At 47.4% G+C, this 2,031-nt stretch overlaps 1 protein-coding gene across 5 annotated transcripts in view; it reads left to right on the top strand.

The window, feature by feature from the left end:
* The first annotated feature begins 219 nt into the window (after window positions 1–219).
* Window positions 220–2,031, top strand: part of LOC107104135 (CD99 antigen-like protein 2) — an 18,853-nt gene continuing 17,041 nt past the window's right edge. For 3 of the 5 annotated variants that reach the window (XM_015404062.1, XM_015404059.1, XM_015404060.1), the window contains exon 1: window positions 220–420. In XM_015404062.1, the coding sequence (XP_015259548.1) occupies window positions 357–420 (64 nt within the window). In that variant the 5' untranslated portion in view covers window positions 220–356. The remainder of the gene's footprint in view (window positions 421–2,031) is intronic. The other 2 variants (XM_015404061.1, XM_015404058.1) reach the window with 1 other exon arrangement.

Here is a 2,031-nt window from a genome sequence, read left to right as displayed (position 1 = left end):
ACAAAGTGAGAAGTTTGTGGTTAAATGATGACGAATCGTTTGAATCTGGATCCAATCATCAGTTTCTGCTCCGGCTTTAGCTTCGACATTAAAACCAGACTTTAGTTCCCTGAATCTGCTGCCTGCTCTCTGAGTTCTGAGGTTATCAAACACATGCGTCACGTGATCAGCTGCTTGTGTGTAGCTCCCAGCAGTGACTCTGTCAGGGCGTCGACAGCCAGACCAACCCCCTCTCCCACTGACACACCCAGCGCTGACTCAGTCTGCAACCCTACACCGGCTAAAGCTGGCCACAAAGCTTCGGAGCTCACAGCAGCTGGATTCCACCCGGCAGAAAGTTCCGGACTTTTCTCAGGATGAAGTTTTATCTGAGGATCCTTTCCCTCCTTCTGCTCCTCGCTGCAGCGCTGACGCAGGATGGTGAGTTGCTGGTTTCCACAGCAAGGCTGTTCAGGTAGGGAGGGGCAGCGGAGGCAGCCCTGATGTTCCTTCAGCCGCATTCGGCATACAGTGGGCCGGACCATGACAATGACACAGCGTTACCATGGTAACATGCAGAAGAGTCAGGGTAGAGCTGCTTCTAACGGGCTGTAGATGGAGCAGATCCAGGAGACCTTCAGCAGGGCCCAGGAGAGGGTCCTGGTTCCCCACAGGCCTTTACTTCAGCTCAGGTCTTAGTCTCTGATCTCCTCAGACATGAAGTCCTCACTGGACCATGTCCTCCAACTGGAGGACGTCTGTGGAGGCGTTTGGCTGGGCTATTCCTGGGCACCAGCGACCTACTGAGAGGAACCATGGGCTTTTGTTTTGTTTTTTGGTGAAATAGCTGCCCGGCTCTGAGTGGCTCCAGCTAATCTGGACCAGATGAACCATCCCTGGATGTAGAAGTTTGTCTTTAGCTTTTAAAACATTCCAGATGATCTAGAAAACCTGCGTTAGAGAAGAGAACCCAAAGTGGTGATGAAGGGCCACAGAGAGTCATGCTGGGATAGACCCCAAACAGAACCTCCCTCCCAGCAGAGCTGATGCCTTCAGGCGGACGGCTGAAATGGAGGAACCTTCGGCTCAGAGAGATCCCATGATAGATGATGACTCATCCTCTTTGCTCCGTAGACAGAAGTATAGCGCTCAGTTTCCGCTTTGGATCCGTGTAGCAGAACCCAGACAGGAATCCGCTCCTTCTGGGACGTGAGGAGACCCACAGGCTAATGGGTTCCTGTGCAAAAGATGAGGAGCATGTAGTCGGGCCTGGGATCTAAAGGAGCGTTCCAGGAACCAACAACAGCTCAGATGGTCAGAGAGAAACTAGAACCCGTTGGTGGTTGGTCCAACCGCGGAGAAGAAGAGGTGAACAGTCTTAGGCGAGGCCCGGTCAGAGAGCAGATGTTCAGCAATGAGAGGTCAGCTTAGAGAGAAGGGAACTGAGCAGCGGGTGAGGGGCAGGTCCTCCGGTAGCAGAAGGGTAAATAGAAAGGAAGAGCTGGAGGTATTAGTGGTAGAGGAGGTGATCTGAGGTCATAGGCTTTTATATTCCAATAATAAAGCTGGAAAAGTTAGAAGGTATTATGGAAAGATGAGAATACAACGTTATTTGGTGTGGTAACTTTATGGGGTTGGACAAAAAACTGTATTTGAGACTAAAAATATAAAATCATTTTCCAAATCTCAATGCATCTTTTATGGCTAAATGTTTTCTATCAAAAAAATTTCCTCAGTCTCAAATAACATCAGTCTTTCAGTCTGGTTATCTACAATACAATGATTTTCCCCTTTCAGTTCACTGTTTTTCTTTAATTTAATAAAAATGTTTTCATAGAAGGGCATCAAAGTAACGATAAAAAAAGGCCACAAGGAATAAAGTTTGAACACATTCAGGAAACTAGCAACGGTCGAAATGTTCAACGTTTTTTTTTTCCCAGCTAAGCATAAAAAAAGCCTCTTTAGAGATTTTAATTTCAATTTCTTTTATGTCTATAGCTCCAATTCACATCATGTCATCTCAGGTCACTTTCCAGTTTACCAGATCATCCA

This window comes from Cyprinodon variegatus, unplaced genomic scaffold, assembly GCF_000732505.1.
Source record: "Cyprinodon variegatus isolate N-32 unplaced genomic scaffold, C_variegatus-1.0 Scaffold1626, whole genome shotgun sequence".
In the NCBI taxonomy this organism is placed as follows: Eukaryota; Metazoa; Chordata; class Actinopteri; order Cyprinodontiformes; family Cyprinodontidae; genus Cyprinodon; species Cyprinodon variegatus.
Note: the sequence above shows the minus strand (reverse complement) of the source record. Positions and strands in the feature narration are given on the sequence as shown.